Source organism: Meleagris gallopavo, chromosome 8 (genome assembly GCF_000146605.3).
Source record: "Meleagris gallopavo isolate NT-WF06-2002-E0010 breed Aviagen turkey brand Nicholas breeding stock chromosome 8, Turkey_5.1, whole genome shotgun sequence".
NCBI classification, from domain to species: domain Eukaryota; kingdom Metazoa; phylum Chordata; class Aves; order Galliformes; family Phasianidae; genus Meleagris; species Meleagris gallopavo.
In genome coordinates this window covers 29,518,527-29,541,450 of record NC_015018.2, presented here as the reverse complement: position 1 = coordinate 29,541,450, position 22,924 = coordinate 29,518,527, and the positions used below count along the sequence as shown (strand labels likewise).

Below are 22,924 nucleotides of genomic sequence, written 5' to 3'. Positions count from 1 at the left end.
AAACAAGAAAAAAATAACATAGAAAAACAGATTTTTTTTTATCACAGACAAAACAATGCTGTCTATAGGCGCTCAGAAAAACCAAACAACCCATCTGTGCAATGTGCTGCACAAAACAAAAACTCAGGCACTGAAAACGGAGACACTTTGATGCAGTGTTCCAAACTGGACAGCACTGCAGGTAAGAGAAGGCATAACATGCCTCAGGTACACATTTGTGACACCAGAACCGTTTGTCAAATTCAGATTCACCTCTTGTTTTTGTAGGGTTTATTCATAATCGCCAGTCTAACTACTGAAAAATATATTCTGTCATCTCAATATGGAGAACCACTTCCAAAGCCAACAACCTCCACAACGAAAAAAGCCAGAAGAACATACGGCCATCACTAATTCAGTTGATGGAGTTACCATGAGGACACTTGAAGAGATGAAAGCAGACAATTTGAAAGTGGAAAGAGCCACGTGGCACAGAGAGCATCCCAGGGAAAGGTCATTTCGAGAGGAAACCTACAGCTAACTTGGGACATAAAAATACCACTAAGCAGAGTGAAGCTGTCAGAGCTGTGACAGGTGACACAAACAAGTTCATGAATGCAAGAATTGGAAAGATAGGGCAGCAGTCTGTAGGGAATATCCAGCCCTACGTAACAAAAACACAGAGGTCACACAAATACGTAACGCTTGCTGATTTTAATAGCATTCCATATGTTTGATAGAATGTTAAAACCAAAAGTGAAATCAGCAACAGCTGAATCAGGGAGAGATGGAAAAACGACGGAGGCCAAAGGAGGCTTTGGTCTTATTTCTGCAGCACCAACAGTACAGGCACATCCCAAGCTCACAAGCAGACAAATCGTTTGCCTCAAAGGAATAGTTACATTAGAACACCTACAAAGCTAAATAAATTGATCCTGATAGATAACAATTTTTACAAAATTTACGCAGCTGCAAAAGCTGGAATAATACAGTTTTCTTTCATCCTCTTTCCACTTCTCAGAAGAAAGATTTTATTTTGATGTAAATTGATGGGAAAAAAAAACAAACAGCCTTCAATGAGCTGCAAATAGAGAGTGATGCAGCAGGGAATCTGTCTGGACTAGAACTAAGAGTTTTCCTCTTGAAGTCTGCCTCCAATAGAAATCGATTCTGAGGAAAGGTACTCTGTTCCAAAAGTTGTGGGGCTTTTGTTTGTTGGCTTCCATAAAGTAATGTATTTCTCACAGTGATTTTGAGCAGCTCTTCGGAGGCTTTCCCAGCTGAATGCAAGAATAACATTTTGAATTGACCTCTACCAATGCCAGAATCTATTTCATCTGAGATTCTTTCACTGCATTACTGAGAGCATTAATGTGGTGGGCTGTTTACAATTGATTGATGAATCTTCCCACAAAATTCATCTCACAGTTATCTATCCAAGAGCTTTTTGTAAGCTAAACTGGAAAAACGAACGTGTTCTTAAGTTGAAGGCTGCACTGTTCCTTCATTAGCAAGGATGAACAGTAGATCCAGTGGTCTTAGAACTGTCTTTGTGGTAACAGGATATCCAGCACTGTGACTTACTGCAAATTCAGTACTTGCAGATGCTGCTCTAATGTGCGTATGTTCAAAGCAAATGTTCATTTTAAAATAACCAGCAGGGAAGAAAGAAATTACTGCCTTTCTTCCTAACATGCCACCAATTTCACTGTTTCCTAAATTGACCCTTCAACACCCAGCTGTAATGTAATGTCCAAGGCAGGATGAAAAGAGTCACTGTAGGGCTCAGCCAGAGGTTGACACACCAAATGCAACTGAAACTGTGACATTTCATGGTATATGAAAGTAAGTAGCCTAGATTTGGGTGTTAAGTATCAGACAGAAGTAAGGTTTTACTTCTTAGTTCATATTGTGTTTTATTAGCTAAACTTGAATCTCTAGCTCTCTCTATTGAAATAAGAGTTATAATTTCATCTTTATGACATTTCTTAATTGCTAGTAGGATTTTGTAGTCGAGAGTGCTTAGAATTCAGAAGGAGTAGCCTGGATCTTAAGTACACATTCTGAATCCAAACTTAGGATGAAATGAGTATTTCCCTTATTTCTATGTTTAATAGCAAATCAAAACAACAAGTACACACTAGCTATTACTGAAATGGGTTCTTCCAATCAGCTAAATAAATAGATATCCATCCACAGATGTTTCTGTCCCAGCACACACTCACAGCAGGGGCTAACTAGGTTTTATGTCACTATCCTTCCTACAGGGCTATCAGCATAAGGAGAAGGCTTGCAGTGTACGGGAGAATTAAATTCTTAACATCCCAATTTATCATAGAGGAGTACATAACTGTGACAGACTCATAGTTAGGAGTCAATTTGGTGAAATTAACTCATGGTAAAGCTTGAAAGAAACAAGCCACGGTCAACAAAGTGCCAGGACGGCCTTTTTGTCAGTGGCTTTTATCAAAAGAAAAGTTCTCCCCACCTATGGAGGAGGAGCAGCATGAGCAGGAGGCACAGAGCCAGGACAGCAGAGCCCAGGAGCAGCAGCAGCAGAGCCCTCCTGCACAGGGAGGATGAGAACAAGGAGCACCACCTTCCCTCACCACACAGCCAGCATCCTCACTGCCCTCCTCCACAGGAAGAAGGCATCGGGATCCTATTTAACAGCATCTCCCCACGTCTCGTCTTTCTCCCTCCAGTTTCACGTTTAAGAATTGCTGCAGCAATTTAAGTGTTTACTTTGTATTTGATTTTAATAAATTAAGCCTTTTCACAGTGTTGTCAGATGTTGCTTTAATTGAAATAGTACTGTCATCATAATGCAGTAGCTGATTGCCTTTTCTTCTCATTTTTAGTGTGGAATTGGATTTCAAGCAGCAAGAAGATAAACTACAGCCAGTTTTGAGAAAACTTCATCCTATTGAGGAAACTCAGGTTGCACCTTTGCCTTATTCTCAGGAGAGCTACTCCTCAACTCCCAAGCAAAAATCCAAGACTGAATCAAAAAAGCATGGAAGATGGAAACTCTGGTTCCTTTAACCAAGTCCATTAGCTGTGGAGTTCAAGGCCTTCTCTGAAATATATTTGGAGTTCTGTCAATCATCTCCAAGGGATCTCGGTGCGTTGCTCCGTGTCACCGGCCTGTGCTGCTCTGACTACTCTGGCAGCGTTCAGTTCTCACCCTATGTACCAAAAAGGCCTTTGTACCTACAAACTCGTGTTCAGAAGCAAGGGGTGATGTGACACCTCGTCAGCTTTCATTTGCCAATGTGGGATGTAAAACCTGAATTGAAATTTATACAAAGATGGAAAGGAAAACTATTCCCTCCCCCTCCCTTAGATCTGAGAGCATCACATTCTGACCTGTTAAATCGTAGGCTGTCATCCTGTACACAGCTAAATATCACTCTTGTTTTAAAGCCTTTTGGGGGTTTGGTTCGTTGTCTTTAAATAACGAGGGGGGAAAAAAAAAAAAGCAAGCAAGCCTTATGTATGCAGTGATCTTCAGTTTTACAAATCCATGTTGATTGGGGAGTGCAGTTTTCAGCACATCTATCCTGGACAAAGCACAATTTTTCATGTGGTCCAAGACCATGAATACTCTCTGAGATGTGACTATATGTATATCTGCCTTCATGTGTTGTAGACTTCAGCCAAGCTATCCCATTTTGACAATGCACCATCAGTTCTAATTTAGCTGTGTCCTCACCACCAGGCAAACAAGGCTGCTGCCCGTCACCAGCAGATGGGCAGTGAGAAATGTCCCAGGTCGGGACAAGCCTTAACCACACCAAGCTGACAGGGTCAAGGCTACAGAACAATAAGCCGTCCTAAATCTCACTTTTAACCTTTTGCTGCCCCAAAGCTCTAAACGACACATTCTGGCACAGAAAAAAAGACAACAATCTGAAAAACACAAAACGAACAATAAAAAGTTCTACGGATTGCTGGCACTTGCCATGATTTAGTATCTTTTTCTAAGGCAGTCCTTGGAAAACCTCTACATTACTGCAGAAGGCACCATAAATTTTATAGTACGCATTATGCTGTGAAACCTGTCTGGAAGGAGCAGCAATTTTAGAAGCTGTTTATTTACCAAGCTTCTCAGATGGGTTTCTCAACCAACACATTACAATTTATACCCATATCTATTAATTGTACTAACTGACCAGCACTCTCCTAGGGAGGAAACGTTTGATTATTTTTCCTTTTTATTTCTTCCTTTTATGTTGCTCTGAATTATAACCTGAAAATGTTTCCTTTAAGTACTCGTTGCTGTCATTAAGCTCATATCTAGAACGACCACACTGGAAGTGGACAGGGACTGGGAATACTGCTGTGTTGGGTCTCTTTTAAGAAGTCGTACAGAGTTACGTGGCAGTCTGCTTCACTAAGATTTGCTTTTGAGATTTCACACCCTGCAGCATCACTGAGACAGGAATTCTTTAGTCTATAGGTGGTAGAAACACCATGAGTAGCAGATGAGTTTGCACATACTACCAAACTTGAAATGTTTTCATTGACACTGTTCTTCTCTGAGCTCAACATCCAACCCGTAACTAGAAGAAAACCTGAGGAGAAACACATGCCTGTTTGCTACGGGGAAAAGGTAAGAAAAGGAAGTTAGAATGGGAACAGACATGCAGAAGATGATAATGTCCACCTCACAATGAATTTCAGCTTGCTTTACTGAAAAGGTCACTTTGTAGGAAACCTCAAGAGGGCTACGAGTTCTTGTACATACATAAACAATACCCTGAAACACTCTGAAAGGCAAAGGATCAAATGAGGTGACCGGATCCTGCGTACCAGGAAGGAAGTGCAATTGTTTCACGAGGAAGAAGTGTGTTCCGTGTATTTTATACCGTTTTTAATTCAAGGTACAAAACTGTTTACGAGGCAGCTCGCCTCACGTGCTCTAGAAACCCACCCAATTACTTCCAAACAAGAAAATCTATTTTTTTTCCCCCTAAAATTAAATATCAAACGTGGGTATAACAAAAAGATACAATATTCAGCATTTCAAAACAATGGCAATCATTTACAAATTTATATATGCTAACGCGCCATTTAATTAAAGAAATTAAATCAAGCATCTCTCAGCGGCAACCAATTACAAATCGTTAGCGTCCCCTCATCAGCAGCTTTCCCCATCAACCTGTTCTAAATGTCCTCACGTGCAGGGACTGACACAAAGCTCAGCTGCTCTGGCTGCGGTTCTGCCTCGCTCAGAGCCCAGGCTTCCGTATGCATGTCACACCACGGAGGAAATGTCACGGGTGAGAGCTCCAAGGGAAGGTTCTCACGGCGTGTTCTGGACATGTTCAGGCTATTTTCTTAAAGAGTTGCAGATTTTTAATTTTTTACATTTTTTTAAAAAAGGAAAAGCCGACATACATCTAGTCTTGCTTAGACTTACATACCGTGTTCTGTCGTACCATACGATGTAATTTGTAATAAAATGTTTTTGCAAGTGTGTAAAAAGTATCATATTGTATTGCATTTAGAACCACTCAGGCTCAGCCTAGGTACCCAGAGAGAATCCTCATTCTTTAGAGCTTTTCTTAAATGTGACACGATGCTCTTTTCACCCTCGTGCAGAACACCTAAAACTCAGCTATGAGGTGATAGCAGAGAAAAATACATCTTCACTTTCAGTGTGGCACATGACATAGCTTTGCCAAATTCACCGACAGCCCTTCCACACACTGATTTGCTACATGCACTTCTCTCATATCACGCTGAAACTAATTTTTAGTCAATAAATACTGCAGTGACTTTATATTACTTGCTATTTTCCAAGTCCGTATCATTTCCATTAAGCAACAGTTCTTTGTTTTATAACTACTAGGAAACACTATTCATGTACGTATCACTTGTTTTCTTAAAGGAAGATAAAAAAAAAAAATCACTGTAAAAATAGTTTAACAATCAGGATAAACTGAGGAAAAATTCATGATTAAAACTGAACAATCCTACCATCAGTACAAAGTGTTTGCTTTTTCTTGCTTCAGGTGCAAAACCGTCTGTGCTGCTCATTTCACTCAGCGTGTTAACGGTTCATCAGGTATTTGAAATGGGCTGGATTTGTTTCTCAGGAACACTTCTAAGCCCAAGCCACTGCTTGCCCCATTCCTTCAGCACCTGTGTACCGCACACACTGCGCGTTGCTCCTGGAATCTGTTAACCGGATTGCCTCTACAATTACTGTGCAATGCTGTTCTTGTAGAAAGACGGAGACTGCGTTATTTCAGCAGCCATAACACAGACGTGGGGCTTATTAAAGTCACTGGAGAGCTGGAAATGAGCTGCTGAGCAGCACAGGTGCGTGCAGTTGGTTCAGATAAGCACTGGCACTGCACAGCCCAGACCCATTGGCTGCACTGCTGGCGTTACCATTCTAAAGCAGGAAAGCAGCTTGGTATCAGTGACAGAACAAAACCATTACCACCATCCTCTTTGGTTTTCATCCCAGAATCCTTAGAGGTGGAAGGGACCTTCTGTAAGTCATCTAGTCCAACTCCCCTGCAATGAACAGGGACACCACAGCTCCATCAGGTTGCTGCCCTCAAAAGCCTCCACAGATGGGGCATCCAGCACATCTCTGGGCAGCTTGTGCCAGTGGAACAGGTTGTGACATACGTTTGCAACACCACTTCAAATGTTTCCACAAGAAAAGAAAACGTGCAATGCAATAAAATAAAAAAATTTACCCCCTAACAGTCTAGTGAAGAAAATGAAGTTTTCTGCTTAACACCTGGGAATGCCAAGCATTGTTATCTGTGAAGTTTGGGTTTAGAAAGATAATTTACATCCTCTAGCTTCATCTCATAAACAAGGTAAGCTTCAGAACACTCTCTTGTGACTATCAATAACTCAAATTGCACTTCTGGAAAGGCATCCCTGTCTTGAAAAGACAACAGACAGCATCCACCACTGTCTTTCATGTATTATTTCAGTCTTCCCTCCTCACATCAGCTGTGCTCTGCTGTTTTACACTTCTTGCTCCCGTGTTGTCATTCTTCCCTCTGCCCGGTGTCATTTCCACCCTGCAGAGATTCTCTCCCCCCATATCTGAGCAGCACCTCTGAACCTTCCATTACCATCAGATGGCTGAAGTCTTTCACACCAAAACCTCTACTTTCTGATCACTTTTGCGGCTCCTCAGGTTTTGGTTTCACTGCCTTCTTTTCCAAAATACGGTAGGAAAGAGAAGCTCCATGGGAAACACTCCACTCCACCCACTGCTAGAACCACAAAGTCCCCTCCTGCCCTCTGCTCCCCTGTCACACAGCCCAAGGGAATTTAAAGGCATTGGTGGGTGCTCAGCTGGCTTTTCACCAGAGACCCAACGATGTTCAGAGCTCCTCAGACACCCTCACAGCAGCACAGCCACTTCCTATCCCCTCCAAGCTCCATCTTCGCTCTAGCAAAACGAAACATGGCTTGTTCCACAACCTAAAGGAACCACAGATTGCACTGCACTGCTCACCAAAGCCAAAGGTTAGTTAAGAGTGGGTCAGGAGTGGTGTCGGAAGGGACAAGAGATTGTACAGGAGGCAAAATTCTGCTCCTTCTGATACCCGGGTCACTTACAAGACCAAAATTACCTTTTCAAATTCTGTTAGTAACCAGCTGTTGTTCTGATGAGAATCGTTAGAAGTTGTCTCTACATCTCACCTTTACTGGGAAAAACTTACACAGCAGCTCTGCTTCACTTAGCAAACAGATCGAGCAGAATCACCCAAGTGAGACTTGCAGAAGAAAAACCACACACAGAAATAACAAGTACTAAAATGGCAATCTGACTTTTTTCCATCTTGAAATCTATTTGATGTGCCAAGTGAGGAACAAACACTAATTCCAAGTCCATAAATTCACTGCTTTCACTGAACCAGCCTGTGCAAGCGGCCAGAAGCACGAAAACCTTTAAAAGCTTTGTACCAAATCCACCCTGAAATATGGCAAAAGTTAACAAAATTCTCTCTCGTTTTCTGAACCAATGAGGAATGCTGGTGAATCCTACGGAGAAACAAAGCTCACCATGTGGGTCCTCACAACGCTGTATGTGCCCATATCCCTGCCTACAGCAAAGGACAGGATTTGGTCAAGTGGGAACCACAGCTCATTCATCTTTCCTCAATGTTTCTCCAAAGACACTGACCTGGTAACAGCAGATCTGTATCAGAGATACAAAATCCCATCTGAATGTTTTACTGGGGAGAAAACTACTGTAATTATGTACAGCATCTGTAATAGGCTCTAATTACACGTCCTCCTGTAATAGTAAATTCCTCTTACATTAGCACATCCAGCAACCTGAAGCTATGCTGAAGACTTCTGCTCACTAATGCTGAAGGACATGACACACAGCACACAGCACATCCCCAGCCCCACAAGCACTGGCACCCAGCAAGTAATTTAAATGCCTTCACTATTTACCCCTGGTGATCACCCAGCTCAGGCATCCCATGAGCCACAGCAATTAGAATCAAGTTCCAAATACGAACAGGACTGCTGCTCCCATGTGCCAATGCTACTCAAAGCAGGACCCAAGCAGGTAGGTAGTTCTCTTCTAGAGAAGTAAACATCAACTCTTCAGTTGAAGATGACATTGCTATTGCTTCAAGGTGAAAACATGCCAACTGCTGAATGCCAGTGTTTACATAAGAAGCAAATTGCATATGCACATGTCCTGATTTTACTACTTATGAAAAAGTTATTATTTCAACTATGCTCCTGTGATATCACTCATCTGTAAACTCCTCCTTCCTTCTCATCCTGCAGGAGCAATTCTCCAATACGAATTTTTGGGTAAAACAATTCTGGTAGTGATGAAAGAAAAGGCTTCAACCTGACTCTAACCCAGGAAGGGTCAGGTTTCTGCTTGTTAATTATTGGTTGCATTTAACTTTGCCTCCTTAGTTGGCACCACAAAAATGAATTACCAGTTGATCAGGGGAGGATTATTGCAGCAAGACTGAATTTGAAGCTCAGTACTTTATGCAAATACCTGGGCCTGCTAATACTCATTACACAATTCCAGTGTGTGCAGACAGAGTGCCTGCAAGCTGCATTCATCATCACTGCCCATATTTCTAATACAACTGTACTTAGCTGAAGCACGTGCAGGAGAAATTTCAAGTACTGTTTGTTAAAAGCAAAAGGAACAATCAACATTCAATATACCCAAGCCACGTCCATCAAAACAACAGTAATTCACTTCCCAGGTGTATGTCTTAGAAGACTGCAACTACTCCACAACTGGAGGAAGAAGTGCAAAGCCTTGTGTCCCAGTGCACACAGGCATTTTAAAGTCATCTGTTCTGCATCTTATTAGTTATTTCTGTGGTAATGCATAGAGGAAAACAAGATATGAACGTTATGATTATTTCCACTGTAACTACAACCCCATCTGACAACGTTCTCTAAGGAAGACAGCTGCTTCTCACTGCCTCTTGCTCCAGCAATGGATCTGATGATCCACTGCCACTTTTTTTATGACAAAAACTGTTATTGCAAATCAAAGTGATAGAAATGGAGGACAGGAGAAGAAAGTTAAGGTTGGAAGAATAAAAGAACTAAACTTGCAGTATGCTTGCAGACAGAAGCATAGCTATGTACCAAGAAAATGAGACAGCAGTAGATAATAAGATGCAAAGAAGAAAAAGCACTTTGTAATAAAAAGTGAAACATCACTGTGTGCAATTACACAGAGAAACAAAACAGGAAAAGAAAAGGGAGATCAGAAAAAAGGAAAAGTGTTAATGGACTCCCACTGGACCAGCAGATACGCGCTTTGTTTTTTTAAAGAACAGATCATGACTTGAAGTGGGCTTAATGACAGCAACAAATCAATGCATCGCACGGAATCCAAGCAGCTCGAATGCAGAACACCAGGTCAGCCACTCAGACAGATGGAAAATCCAGTCCAGTCTGACCAGAACTCTTCCTCTCCCCTTACACAGGCCACACACAAACTATGAGCCAATGCTCTACCGCTTACTGAACACACACACACTTACAGAAGGTGTTGATTGCTTCGGATCACCTGGGATTCAAATCCTATTACATTCAGGTTCAGAAAGATGTGACAAAGGTATTTAAGTTTACATCAGGAGACACTTACGATGAGCTCTGAATCACGTCCCATGGAAATGACTGTTCTATTTACTGTCCTCAGAAGCTTTTCCATGATTATCTGGACATGTCGTTGTGTTGGCCCCTAAGGAAAAAGAATGAATTAGTTTGAAGTCTGTACACCAACAGAAAAACAAACATTTCAGTTAAAACAACCCCTCTTGTGAAAGATAGATAAAACATACTTACTTCTATTGATCAAAAGCAGAAAATTAATCTCTGCTGTTTTTATATTTTAAAGACCATGCAAAGTCTTATTAATATTTGATTAATAAATGTATTAGTAGTACTGTTACAGTTCTCTAAATGGAAAGCAAGTCCATGGAAGCAATGACCAAGACATCTAGTTACCTGATTTTATTGTCTTAAGTCATTTTTCCCACCATCAGAAGCACATTATCAACTTAAGCAGCTATTATGCAAAATCTTAGCAAAAAAAGAAGAAAACCAAAGGAAAACTTTAGGCAATGAATTTCAATTTCAGCCAATTACATCAAATTAATATTTCTGCATTATAAGTAACCTGTCAATATTTTTTGGAAGAATTGAAAATAAAGCATTTTGCACAACCAGTCTAGAAGAAAAAGGTCAGAAACCTCATGCAGAACTCTGCCTGTGGGAACTGAAGCCAAAAAACACATGACAAAAAACCACAGCAATGAGCATCACTCCCAGTCTAAACTTCATAAACAGGGTCAGTTCTCATTAGTCTGGATGACTTCCAAAGAGGTCTGTGAGATGGGAAGGTGCAAAGCTACAGCCAGCATTTGGAAGCATTTTCCCACAAAGTTATCTAAATGAAGCAGCATCTTTGTGTTGCTTCTTGACTACTGTACAAACGCTCTGATGATCCATTTTCTTTCTTGCCCTTGGAATCATATAACCTGCATCTTATCATTTGACTATGCTTAATTACCAAAGGCAGGCTTGCATACATGAAGAATGCATTTGCACATCCAAGGAGTGATCCATCATTCCTCCATACACACACAACTCCTATTTTTCTTCCCACTGCTGACAAATGTTTCTTTGGGAAAGAGTTTATAATTCTGGTACAAAGAGCACAGAATCATAGAATTTCTCAGGTTGGAAAAGACCTTAGAGATCATCGAGTCCAACCACAACCTAACCATGCTACCCTAACTCTAATAGCCCTCTGCTAAATCACGTCCCTGAGCACCACATCCACGTGGTTGTTGAACACATCCAGGGATGGTGACTCAACCACCTCCCTGGGGAGCCTATTCCAGTGCTATTCCTATTCCAGATGCTACTCCAGCATCTTCTGAGACATGTGCATCTCAGCACACTGCCCTATCTTTCAGCTCTCCCTGATCTCAAAGATCCTCCTCCTCTCCATGTGCCTTGCACTTGTGCTGCTCCTGTCTATTTGTCATTTTACTTTGTGTTCCTCCTTGCTTGCAATTTGCTTCTTTTCCCTGCTCCCTTCTCCATCAGCAGCCATGTGGGGCAGCTCTGGGCTCGGCTCCAGAGATGGGAGGGCTGCAGGTTGCCTGCAGCCACGGGAAGAAAGGCAGTCAACACGGACTGACAGGAAGCAGCCAGGCTGTCAAAAACAAATCCCCTTTTGAAAATAACCTACTTTCTGAAGCACTCACACAGCACTCCTTCAAAAAAGAAATAAGATCAGTTTTTGTTTCTTTTTTTGCTTCCCAAAAAACAGTCAAACAAGATGCCAAATACTGTGTGAGCAGGTGACTCCAGAGGTCCCTTCCAGCTGAAGGAGTGGATGCTTCTACACAAGGGCTGAAGATTCAGGCAGCAGCCTCAGCAGCCACAGCTTCTTTAAGACAGCATCAGCTGTCTTTAAGACAGTGACGTTTGCTTATTCGTGCAAAGTCAGGAAAAGACAGAAGGAAAAAAAAGACAGTTATGCAAGCTGTACATCTGCACGCCTGCCCAGAGCACTCACAGGTTTGCAGGTGCAGCTGCCCGACATTTCATAGAATCACAGAATGGCCTGAGTTGAAAAGGAGCACAATGCTCATCCAGTTCCAACCCCCTGCTATGTGCAGGTTGCCAACCAGCAGCCCAGGCTGCCCAGAGCCACATCCAGCCTGGCCTTGAATGCCTGCAGGGATGGGGCATCCACAGCCTCCTTGGGCAACCTGTTCCAGTACCTCACCACCCTCTGAGTGAAAAACTTCCTCCTCATATCCAACCTAAACCTCCCCTATCTCAGTTTAAGACTGCTGCCATTTCTGTAAGACCACTACATTAGCTGTAGCACTCCTGCAGAAGCAGTCACCTACCCACAGAATAACCAAATACCTCAACTGGAAGGGATGCACAAGGATCATCGAGTACTAACCCAGGTTATTTCTTACTAAGGTGTAGAATTCCACTATGTAAGTTTAAACAGCACTTTAAGAAGTTAAATAAGTTTGCTAAATTCATAAAACTACACGCTCACATAGATGCACCTTCAGGGCCACCTTCAACATCATTCAAACATGCATTTCCCAAAATGCTTGCGTGGATGGGGATTTCAAGTACTTCCCACCAGGCAGAGGCTAAGCACTGTGTAAGAAAGAGATTTCTCTCTCAATCTTATGTATCCTCATCACTAAACAGCATCTGTAAAAGTGTTTTTAGATTGCAGTGCTGATTGGAGTTGCCTCAGAAACAATACAGAACATCACAAGATGTCAGGGAAAACATCCTTGTCATTGTACACCTAAAAAGAAGCCTTAGAAGAGATTGGTAAGGAGACAGAAAAGAATTTAAGTCATCAGGAGTTACCTGCTGAATCAGTTCTGCTAAGATTCATTTCTTTTAAATGCTAATCTTCACAGAAACATGAGATACTAACCACATCTTTCTTGTAAAGCACTTCCAGGATGTTACTCAGCAATTGGCAACAAGCCTCCAAATCTTCCTGTCTTTCCAAGTGATACTTGAGCTGATCTGTCATTGTTGGCAGCAAGATTTCCCTGCAGTCTGCACACAAGACATAAGATTACATACACAGCAGTAAATAAATGCACAGTATTACCTATACAGCCAACCCGCCCCAGTGATTGCTTAAAAAAAAAAAAAGAAGGAAGAAGATATTTCAGCTGCATTTCAATCCAATCCATAAAAACCTGGAAAAAAAATATATGTAAGCAAACGAAAGTTAAGCTAAGAACTCTCAGACAAAATGCTACCTTCCCATTTCTGCCCCAGCTGAGCAAAGTGCTTGAGCAGCCTCATGGCCTTTAACCACCCATGCTTAAAAACCAGCTATCCAGACTTACAAAACACCACGCGACACTTCATACATCTAATGAAAGTATAACCTGCAAAGTGTCTCAGTGCACACAGAGAGAATGCTGGGACACTGTGTCTGCTTGCTAAAGCATGCTCTTCCCTTTGGGAGAGATTGCACAGCCCACTGTCTGCCTTCTGCATGGTTGTGTCAAGCAAGTATTCATGCTCAAAGGAGTGAGGATGAAGTTAAGACCCTTTTTCAACTTCCTCCACCCCCAGCCCAGTACTTCCATGCCCAAAGGAGGGGAACCAGTTACTCCTGGAGCAACTACCACGAGCCCATCTCTCCAAGAGCTTCCCCACAGAAAGGACAGAATTCTGGTCTCACAAACCGCACAAACAATGGGGAAAAATAATTGTCAGTGGCAAAAAAAAAAAAATAAATCAAGAGAAACATGCTGCAGTGCAGCACAGAGAGCACTTCAGCTCAAGAAGATGTTAGAGAGGAACTAAACCAGCAACATCTTTATCCTGCCTCGTAGGCTCGTGCTTGTGGAATGAGAACGAATGGAGCACGAGCACATCCAGCTTCAGCAGTCCAAGAGAAATATTCTTCAGTCTCAAGTGACTGCTGCACGTAGGTGTTCACCTGGGATGCACAATGGGCTCTCATTCTAAGGAAGAACTCTTTCAAGACTCAGTTTCTTCAGTGTGGAATTTTTACATCTAATTACTTCTCGGTCATTTAACCGCCAGCTTCGTAACTCAAAAAGAGAGTAAAATCACGGTGTGTTAGTTGAATTTTTCCCTCAAGAAACATGCACTAAAGCCTGCAATGTATTTACGTGGAGAAATCCATCTAGCCACAGCATCACATCCTCTCATATTCATTTCCATTATGACTTACCCATTAAGGAGAAGAAAACTGGATTACAAGAGGAACAAATCTAATTTTGGAGAAATATCATCATCATCATCATCATCAGTTTCCATTACGTTTACAGATGTGTTATTCATAAATCCATACAGATATTAAAAGCAAGGAGGTGATGACCTCTGTGGCTAAACAGAACTGACCCAAACAGCACTGGGAACTGAGATAAACCTAAAATTCTTCCTTACTCCGGTGGCTAAAGGCACAAAAGCACAGCAAAGGGCATTGAATGAGCTTATTTACCAGGATGCTTATTAATTAATGATCTACAGCTGCTTACACAAACATGAAGTCTCTAAACCACCCTAATAAGGCGGACAACGAAATACATGCATTTGAAGCAACAGGTAGCTGTCACTTACTTCAGCTGTGCAACCTTGGCTGAAGAACAGCATCCCCTCAAATTGAAAGGGATGCTGAAGGTCCAGCATTGCAAAGAGTTTTTCTGACTGATGATGGTGAGTCACCATCAGCATGCCGGTATCATCACTGTTTTGTATTTGCTTTAAACTTCTGCCTTGGATGGAAGCTGCTGCAGCCCTCGACCATTCCCTCCTAGCCCAAAGCCATTCCCTTCCTTGCTTCAGTACCTGGGCCACTCTTACATAAATCACCAGACAGGCTCAGAAAGAAGCAAAGGCAGATTTACCCTGCCCATAGCAGGAGAGTTGCAACTAGACATCAGTAAGACCCTCCAACCTTAGCCATTCTGTGATTAATTCTATGATTCTAAGAAAAAAACAAGAACACAGTGGTGTAGCACACTCCTTCCATCAAACAAGGGAAAGGCAAAGTTCTGCCACCCAGTTGCTAAGCGTCCCAACAAAGGCATGCTAATGGGGCTTTGCAAAGCCTACAGGGTGAATCAACGTTTAATAACTTACTACTGCCAATAATTAAGACATTCATGTTCCTGCTAAGCCCCACAAGGAGAGAATGGTCAAAGATCAACTTAATATCTGCAAGCATCCAGAAGACAAAAATTGTAGCTCTGGGATTGACTGCCTGGAATACACATTGATCTACAGAGCAGTGATCAGGCTGAATTTCTGAGAAAGGCAAAATTAATTGATTCATCAAAGCACTTCGTTGGGAATCATGCAGCCTGTACTTCTCCTGGAAGATCTGACAGTGCTCCTCAAGCAGCACCTCCTGGCTCTCTGCCGTCCTCCACACTGACTGCTGAACATCTGCTGCTCTGTCTGTAGCTGCTGCAGAATACAGAACATGGGAGGATAAAACACAGGGAAGAGGTGTCCCGACTACTTGGTCACCCAATAAAACAAGTCAGATTCTTCTCAGGTTAAGAAAAATAAACACCCAGGAGATGTGTAAAGCACCAAGACAGTGAAACCTTCCTCAAGTTTACTTGGCCCCCTAATTACTAACGGAAGCTTTATGCCAAAGAAGAAATAGTAATACAGAGATGGCTTTGCAGTAAGCAAAATGGAATAAATACTGCCAGTTGGAAAGACAAAGGCTACAGCTAAAATCAGATGGGTGCTTTATGACAGCCATCATCTGATCGTAACAAAATCCTTTTTATGTACGGAATGATTTTCGTGTGTTTTGCCTTTCTCTGATGGCTGTTCAAGGCCTACTTTGAGACACTGGTGAGCCAAGGGAGGACCCTCACTTCCTCTCATCACACAGCCCTGTCCCACTGTCCCCACTGCTCCATCACACCACGACCCAGCTTCCTTCTGAGCCAAAGCAGCAGCTGCTGCTGCAACAGTTCCATCAACAGCTTCGTGATTTTCTAGATACTTCCAGTAAAATACTCAGGCACTACCAGGCAGTAAAATCCTGAGGGAACTCACCAACACACAACTCTATTTCTGTGTGTACACATACAGGTAAATATTTCAACAAATCTACTACTACAGTAATTCGCTCCACACTGAGACAAGATTTTAAGAACCTCCTTTGCCATAAACTACTTTGAAAAACACAGTGTTGATCAACTACCTCGTGATTATTTACAAGCAGAGCAGAGGAGAAGTCAACCTTCCCCACCCTGCCGGTCACAAACACCTCCTGGCACTGATTAATGGCAAGGCCAGAGATATCCAGAGCCTACAGCATTAGTCTCTTGCTCAAAAGCCAGCTGTGAAGATAGCTCACAAGTCTGATGCACAATGATTACAGACAACAGTAATTCGACATCTGTTCATTCTCTGCTGCACAAGTCCAACCCCCAGTGATTAATGACACGGGAGCACGCAGCGAGAATAAAATATTAATCTTTATAAAAGGATGCTCAGGAGGCATCATCAACTTAGGAGCATCCAAGCAAAGCTCCCGCGAAACACTGACGTGGGATCTCTGCTGAAGCTAAATACACACAATAAATTTCTGTCAATATAAAATATTTCATTTAGAGGGATGCTGATAAATGTATTTTTTTTGCTTTATGGTTCATTGAGTTTTCGTGGGCAAAATACCTCTCTGCTCAATAACCATGCTTCCACTACACAGCGTGGAGTGGAAAACTGTAAGTGTAGTCATAATTAAAGGGTAAGAATTTTTATAAATGCTAGATGCTCTCCACTAACATTTAACAGCCAATTTCCTAATGGAGAAATCACCCGATTTCCTGGCTATTTAATACAGCAGCCACAAAGCTCACTTGGTAATTAGCTGCAAGTCATTTGTAAAACAAAGCAATTGAGAATACAAACATCTCTACAGGACAGAACAAATCAGATAAACCATTATTTACACAAAACCAAAAGTTTGACATTTCCAAGGATAAGACACTTCATTAAGCTGCAAACTAACCAGTTGCACATTTAGAACTGAGAACGCGCATTCAGTTGTTAGGAGATTTCTGTGCTCCAGCTTATACATTCACACAGAAGTTTTAAACACACGTTTAAGTTCTTCACTATGAGAGCGGTGAGGTGCTGGAACAGCTGCCCAGAGAGGCTGTGGATGCCCCGTCCATCCCTGGAGGTGTTCAAGGCCAGGTTGGATGGGGCCCTGGCAGCCTGGGCTGGTATTAAATGTGGAGGTTGGTGGCCCTGCCTGCAACAGGGAGATGGAGATTCATGACCATTGAGGTCCCTTCCAACCCCAAGCCAATCTATGATTCTCTGAAACACAGGAGACATTTACAATGTTCTGTTTCACATGCTGCTCTGAAGAAACGTATCTTCTGTGGGATATTTGAACATTTTTTGAGCACAGACAACAGAAGCATGATGGTCTGATAGATTTAGTCTGTATGGAGAACTGGCTTCTATGTGTTGGCCGCTGTAAGCAAGTACAAGCTTGGAAAGATTACACTCCTTGTTGCCATGTGGTCCTTATTCCTTTATCAAATACACACACAAATAGATAAATAAATGCTCCTTGAAGGCACCTGGCTCTTATTCTGTTCAATTACTTACACACAAATAGACACACGCTTTCTCTTTCTGTTTAACAGTGCTTTGACTGCACAGTCACATATTGATTTCTCTTCTTTCCTTTGGGTAAAAGGCCTCGATTACGAACCACTGTTAGGACAATAGCAGCAAAATATAAAGAATGCACTGGATATTCCTGCCAAGGCTGAAGAAGTCTTAACAAAAGTAAACACGAGGTTCGCAAAGGAGATACATTACCTTGAATTTCAGAATGGAACAAATATATGTCACACAATGTAACCAGAAAGCAATTGAACAAGTTTTTCAATAGGATCTGCAATAGAGTTTTAAAAGACATACAAAGCACAATGCCACAGTGTATTCCTATCCAAGATGCCAAGCTCTTCAGCTTTCAGGAAGACCACCACCAGCACTCCACACCTTCAAAGCAGAACTCCTCGCAAAGAATTTCACAAACACCCCTCATCTCTGCATCCTTCAAGCTTCACAAATTCTTGTATTTTCAATTTTAATTCTTCTTGAGACATGACAAATAGATCTTCCTCGACTCTCAGGGCACAGATCAGGGCGTTCTCTCAAAGAAAAAGAAATCCACTTATGAAACGCTGTTCGATTTTCAGGATGTCTTCGAGCTTTCCTGCAGGTCCACAGTCTTGTACCACTTATTGCTTTTAGACAAGAAAAAGTCATTTCTGTGATATGGTACAGCATCAGACTGGTACTTATACGAAAATACTGGCTATTAGTTTAAAATGTTTGAATAAATGAGAAGCAGGAGAGGCAGCAGAACTACATTTTTAGTAATAAGAACTCAAACCCACAGAGCAAGCAGAGTCTAGATTTAACCACTGTGGCTATTCACTTAATTTATTTTCAAGTGTTTACGAAAGGTTTCTGGTACAATCCATTCTCCAGGCATAAGCATTATACAGAATTATCTGTGGCACAAGGAGCACTTCAGATAATGCTTTGTTTATTGATTCAGGAGAACACATGACATGAGGACACGCAGAAGCGCACGGGAGGATGGGCAGCATACAGACATACACTGCCAGATGGTGGAAGTGGAACAGCCCCCACATCCCCATGTCACATCTCATCTCAAAACTGCAGCTAGGGTGAAACAAGCACCCAATGCTGGGATGCACACAGCAGTCTGGGCAGCACTGCTGGTACACGTGCCTTGAATCTCCATCGCACTTCAGCTGGAGTACATCACATTGAGGGCATTCTTAACTCAGGTGACATGAAAGCCTCCAGAAACGAGCCTCACTGTAAGACCCAAAAGCCATTCAGAAGTGCTGTTCCATCAGTAAGACCAGACTGGGTTCAGATGAAATACCCTGCTATAACAGCTGAATCATCCACCTTCCTTAGGAGCTCTACCAGCTGTTCATGCTGGGCTTCACCACTCCCTGCAGACGGCTGAGTTTGAGAGCTACAACAAACCAGCATACACAAATTCTCCTTCTTCACTGACTTTCCTCTGAGAAGAATTTAATTTTCACAGAGTAACATAATAAAAACACGATATGACACTACAGCTTCCTTCAGAAGTGCTTCTGATCATTGCTTTTTATCTATGTTATCTCAATTTTCTCCTATCCAGAACGGTCAGGTGTAACACCTCACATCACTGACTTTGGCCCTGAAGATTTTACATTCTAAAAAGTGCTAAAAATACGAAAAAATACTACAAAAAGCTGAAAATGAATGACAGCAGTGATGCACATTTTATAGTAACACTTGATGCAGGCATCAGGAAGAACAAACATTAAAATGGTCTTGGAGAGATGGACCATTTCACGCAACGCCAGCAATTCCATCTGCTTTCTGCCTTATTACCCTTGCAATTCAAAACAGATACAGTTGTGTCACTCTTTTGTTGTGGCAAATAAGTGGGGGAAAAGATCTAAAAAGTGAAGATCAAGCTGCAATGCATTTGGAGCTACTGGTGCAGGTGTGGTGATACTGCCATCAGAGCCTATTTTAAAACAGGTTCATTCCTACTTTGTCACCATCCATAGCTGGAGAAAATAAACCCGCAACTTATGTGCTACAGTTCCACTTGAGCAAGAATGGGAAAATACCGAATGGTTCCTCATGGAAAAACTCTAACTTTTTCTTGAAAGGTCTGGAGGCTCTAGGATCTACAACAGTCCTAACTCTCAGTAAACATCCTTTAAATTATGAGGGAAAAACGTACGTGTATCGTGCTGTCCCAATAATTTTACGTGTACTTACTCCAAATCTATTTGAAGAACAAACTTACTGCAAAGTCAGTCTGAACAGAAGGTAAATGAAATAAAACAAAGCTTGTTCTTTGAGTATTAATCTCCACTGCTACCAGAGCAGAAAGAAAAGGGCAACAGTTAGGACTTATTTCCTTAGCAGCAGATCCATGCAATACCCTATCTTCTAGCAATACTGCTGAATTGCACCAAGTGCCAAAGAACAATGCTTTGTGAATTTAGGGAAGCACAGATTGGCTTGGCTTATACATGCCTTTTTTAAAAATTAATTGTAAGAAGACAGAACTATGAGATCCAGCAAGAGTTACACAGCTGTGGTTAGATGCTACTGGGGATACAACCTGGCTGCACAAAGCCAACCCACCAATATACATATATATATTTTTTATTTTTATTTTATTTATTTATTTTTAATTGCATCACCAGCAATTCTGATCCACAGAAGAGTCCTTCCACATTTCCTTTATGGTTGAACCACTGTCTATTTGCTCCCTCATTAGCTCCTTCTGACAGTACAAAAACACTTAGTTTAGGGTAGTTTAACCTGCAGTCATCTAGAAAAGAATAAAATGCTTCACTGCAGATGAAGAACTCTGTAAGACATCAGTTGAAGTTATCTTCCACAATGTAAAAGGAGAGGAAGAGATAGCACGGACTAAGGGTTTGTGTTGCTTTACTTCTGCTAAGGTTCAGCTTCCAGGGGAAGAAAAATGCTTCAGAAAGGATGGACACTGAGAACAGCCATTGTTTCTATAAAACTTCTCTGAGCACAAAAGCTGAATTAACAGATTTTGATAAAATAAACACTGTTAAAGTTACAACACATGCCAGTAACAATGGGTGCTTTGTGCCCTCTTAAATGAAAAATTACAAGTATTTGCTTTCACTTCTTTCTGATCTCTAACCTGCAGTAAGTGTCGATTAGCATTCCCTCACTTACTTCAAATCTTCTCATCCTGCTAATGGAACAACCTTAATTGGGTGCAACCTCCGCTGCATTCGGCAGCAAGGACAGAACTTCCACCAGCAAAAGCCTGGAGGCAGTGAGTAACGTGACAATTTCAGAGTCACAAAGCTGCTGCTTACCGTGCTGTGTGAAGAGGTCACTGTGAACTATTTCGATCAAACAGTAGAGCTTCTGAATGGTCAGCCGGCTCACGGGAACGTTGAGGATGAATTCAGTAAAAAGTTTGCTAGATAGAAAGGGACAGGTAAAAATATGGCAAACTCTCCCAAAAATATGTAAAACAAAGCAAACAAGACAACTAGAGAGTACAAAACTACACAGACAGCTAAACACCTCAAGACAAACTTTTTTTTTTATCCCAAACAATGAAGTTTTAAATTTCAAAGACGATTCACATTTCTCTGATATTCCTCTGTTTACTTTTTTCATCTTTTCCCTTTGCCCTCTCCCTTTCACCTCAGTTTCATACTGTTTTCCTGTGTTTCATTTCAGATTCTATATTTCAAGTTTCAGTTGTCTCTGCTATTGCCTCTTCACTTCAATCATCTTAGATTTGGTTTCCCTATTGTCTTTTTGTTCCAAAACAATTTTCTATTACAGGAATGCCCTAAATTGTAAACAGAAAAGCATATTTATAAGCTACTGAAATGTCCATCCATAAATAAGGCTCAGTGGACAAAAGCAGAGTTATTATTTACACCAAGTTTGTAATTCAAACAGCGATGCATCAAGCTTACAGTTTGAATGTTTTGTTGTCAGTTATTGATTGATAATTCTTGATGCCTCATTATATGACTTTAGTAAGCAGGACTGCAAAATTTTTCAAGACGTGTCAAACCTCAATGCCACACATTACAACAAATGGGGTGTCTGCATAGCCCAGCAACCACTTGTAGGAGAAAGGTGATAAAACATCTCAGGCGATCAGATTTCATTGCCTCCATGCTTCAAGCCAACAGAGTACTGATAAAATAATGCATTAAGAACTACACTTTAAAAAAATATATATATATATTATGTATTATTATACAAACTAGTCCAACATAAAGTGCATAGTACACTCAATTAATTATTTACTTACCTAAGTTCTTTTGGATCAAATACTAGTTTCACATCATTGACAATAGCTGGCAAGTATTTAAGAGCTGCTCCCTGGAAAAAGAAGAAAAAACAGAAAAGGAAGACTGAAATTCATGCCTTCTTCAATCAGATGGGAAGACAGCACGAAGAGAATCACACGTGTGTAATTGCTTTGGCTTAACTACAGCCTGTGCCTTCAGCTGAGCCTCTCAGCTTGTTCTTCCAGAGATAAGTCACTCAACCTCAAAACTCAAGGAAAATGAAAATATTAGGACTGAATGGGCCTAGAAGAGGGAAGGAGCAAGGGAAGAGCTGGGAAGACTGATAGCTTACATCAAAGTTGGAGACGGATGAGCACTTAACAGCCCTTAAGGAAACCCCTCAGCATGCTGGGACTCAACATTTGTGTTACATTCCCTTCATCGCATCTCCTCATCCTCTGTGAAGCTGGACATCCTTCTCAATACCCATTTTGTATTTGTTTGGTTTTACTTCCCTTCCAGCACTTAAAAATCAAACAAAACCACATCACAGCCATTTTTCCCTTCTTTGTCATCGCTAATGAATCTGGAGGTCTTTAATTCCCCCTTGATCTCGCAGTAGTCGCTCCATCTCTCATAGGACACAAGTCCTACCCACACAGATATTCAATATTTTCACTATTCATAGTCATTCCAACCCATTTTGTTTTAGGATTTTTTCCAAAAAAAAGTCAGTAGTCAATAACTTATTTCTATTGCAAACATTCTCTTAAATCCATCAAGAGCCAAAACCTGGTCAGGAAAAATTACAGCCCAGCAATGGAACACAAGCACAGCAGAACACAGCTTGGGTTAGACAGCAGTAAACTGCCCTCCAGTAACACCAGAGCCAAAACTCATGTCGTCTAAATAATAATTAACAAAGCTTTTGCTTCACTTGCAAATTATTTCAGCTTGCTACCCTCTTTTTTACATGCACAATGAGATGCATTTCAGCCTTT

The 22,924-nt window shown here is 41.5% G+C and overlaps 1 protein-coding gene across 1 annotated transcript; it reads right to left on the bottom strand.

Moving 5' to 3' along the window:
• Positions 1 to 10,052: 10,052 nt before the first annotated feature.
• LOC104912061 (dedicator of cytokinesis protein 1-like) lies at positions 10,053 to 22,413 on the bottom strand. The gene is made up of 5 exons (XM_019617982.2): positions 22,410 to 22,413; positions 21,944 to 22,046; positions 20,982 to 21,088; positions 12,959 to 13,086; positions 10,053 to 10,210 (listed from the first exon to the last, which is right to left on the bottom strand). The coding sequence occupies exons 1-5, from the start codon at positions 22,411 to 22,413 to the stop codon at positions 10,100 to 10,102; spliced, it is 453 nt and encodes a 150-aa protein (XP_019473527.1). The 3' UTR covers positions 10,053 to 10,099.
• Positions 22,414 to 22,924: the final 511 nt, after the last annotated feature.